The 1,945-nt window shown below is 44.0% G+C and overlaps 1 protein-coding gene across 1 annotated transcript in view; it reads left to right on the forward strand.

Moving 5' to 3' along the window:
* Positions 1 to 1,945, forward strand: part of PRKAR1A (protein kinase cAMP-dependent type I regulatory subunit alpha) — a 6,086-nt gene that overhangs the window by 588 nt on the left and 3,553 nt on the right. Inside the window, exons 2-3 of the mRNA XM_072414018.1 lie at positions 1,005 to 1,178; positions 1,548 to 1,639. Coding sequence (XP_072270119.1) covers positions 1,005 to 1,178; positions 1,548 to 1,639 — 266 coding nt within the window. The remainder of the gene's footprint in view (positions 1 to 1,004; positions 1,179 to 1,547; positions 1,640 to 1,945) is intronic.

Genomic DNA, 1,945 nt, shown 5'->3' on the forward strand with positions numbered 1-1,945 from the left:
TATCTTCATCTACACCATCTACCCCATCTGTCACTTGGAAGACGGTCACAAATGGTCCTGCCTATGGCCTCTTGTCTTGTCATATACATCCCTCTTGTGTAACAAAAATTGACTAAAACCAACCAACTGAATAAATGATCTGGTTCTATCCACAGGAGATCTCAATTTCTCTGGGTCTCATATTTAGGCTCTTTAGGGTTCTCCGGACTCTCCCCAGGCTAATAAATGGCCTCTTTGTGTTTTTCTCCAGACTTAATGATATATGACAAGTTGATCTGATTTCTGTGTTCCCACCATGAGATTGCTGGAAGAAAATTGTGGAATTTCCCAGTAACAATATTTCTAGTAATCTTCCTTTTGGATTTTAGGTTTGAGGAGGTGATTTGTCTTTTTGCGGTCTGTTTGCTTGTGTTTTGTTGCAGAACAAATCATTTCTAATTTCTTTCCTGGAAGATTCTAACATGGAATGTATTTTGTTTAGGATAACTGTACCCTGATCTGCACAGAAGGTTTCTCTAAGTCCACATAATTGCTGAGATTGTCTCAGGCCAATGTAGCGGCCATTAGTTCTAGGTCCTGGGTAAATACCTTTAGGGCCATCAGTGGAAGCACACCAACCACAGGGAGTATACTGTGAATGGGAAGCATTAATGTCTGGGCATTCCTGGAATCAATTTGGGCTTTGCAGTAGGAGGTATCATCATAAGGACATTGGAGTCTCTGGTTCAATCACTGGGTGGCCCTCCAGGGGTCTATACCAGGGCTTCCCTGGGATCACACTGGCCTGCGTGGACTTTATTTCTTGGATTTCATGGATCAGTTAATGGCAGTTTATGATGGAGGACACTAATTCCCGATAAAATGTTTTCCTTATGTCTGTAGCCCACCAGATCTAGCTAATTACAGAACACAGAAAGTCAAACAACTGGTGGATATTTGAAATTATTTACATTCTAGATTTTGTCTGGACTGTTATCCAATCCTTTCTGTTTTCTCTTTGCTAGGAGGAGGCCAAGCAGACCTTACACCAGCAGAAATCTGGCTCCCGCTCGGACTCCCGTGAGGATGAGATCTCTCCACCCCCACCAATGAACCCTGTGGTGAAGGGTCGCAGACGTCGTGGAGCAATCAGCGCTGAGGTCTACACGGAGGAGGATGCTGCTTCATATGTTCGCAAGGTGAGTGCACGTCCCACAATGGTAACCCTTTCTTGTACATAGGGAGCCACCTCGGTACTTCCAGCTGGTCCTGGCACATGGGGGAGTCACCTCCATACCTATTCTAAATATTTCACATGGTGGGGGTCACCTCTGAACTTCCTGCTATTTGTTAAGTAATCAATAAGGTTTAATGAGATTACTGTTTGGTAACCATGTGACATGGAAGAATGAACACTGCATACCTGGACTTTCTTGTGTACAAACATTGAAAGATTCACATGGATATCATCAATAGCACTTTTTGCTTTGACTGACTGCTTCCTATACTCTGACCTATGTGACATTTGTCTATTAGTATTATGTATAGATTGTAATTTCATCTTTCAGGTCATCCCTAAAGACTACAAGACTATGGCTGCTTTGGCTAAGGCTATTGAGAAGAATGTTCTCTTCGCACATCTGGATGATAATGAGAGAAGGTAAGATTATTCTGCAGCACTTTTTATCATTTGTCTTTCTGAAGGTTTAATTTAGTGAAACCCTGGGCTTGTGACATTGGGATCATCATCCCCCATTGTGGTAACAACACCTTTACCCTATTTATTGTACAGCACTGCGTAATATGCTAGCGCTATATAAATCCTGTTTATTATTAAACGGGTGCAAAAGGGTGTGCGCACTGTGATGCGGGGGGGGTGTGTGTGTGCGCGCACTGTGATGCGCGGGGGTGTGTGCGCGCACTGTGATGCGCGCGCGGGGGTGTGTGCGCGCACTGTGATGCGCGC

The sequence above is a fragment of the Pyxicephalus adspersus genome, chromosome 6, assembly GCF_032062135.1.
Source record: "Pyxicephalus adspersus chromosome 6, UCB_Pads_2.0, whole genome shotgun sequence".
In the NCBI taxonomy this organism is placed as follows: domain Eukaryota; kingdom Metazoa; phylum Chordata; class Amphibia; order Anura; family Pyxicephalidae; genus Pyxicephalus; species Pyxicephalus adspersus.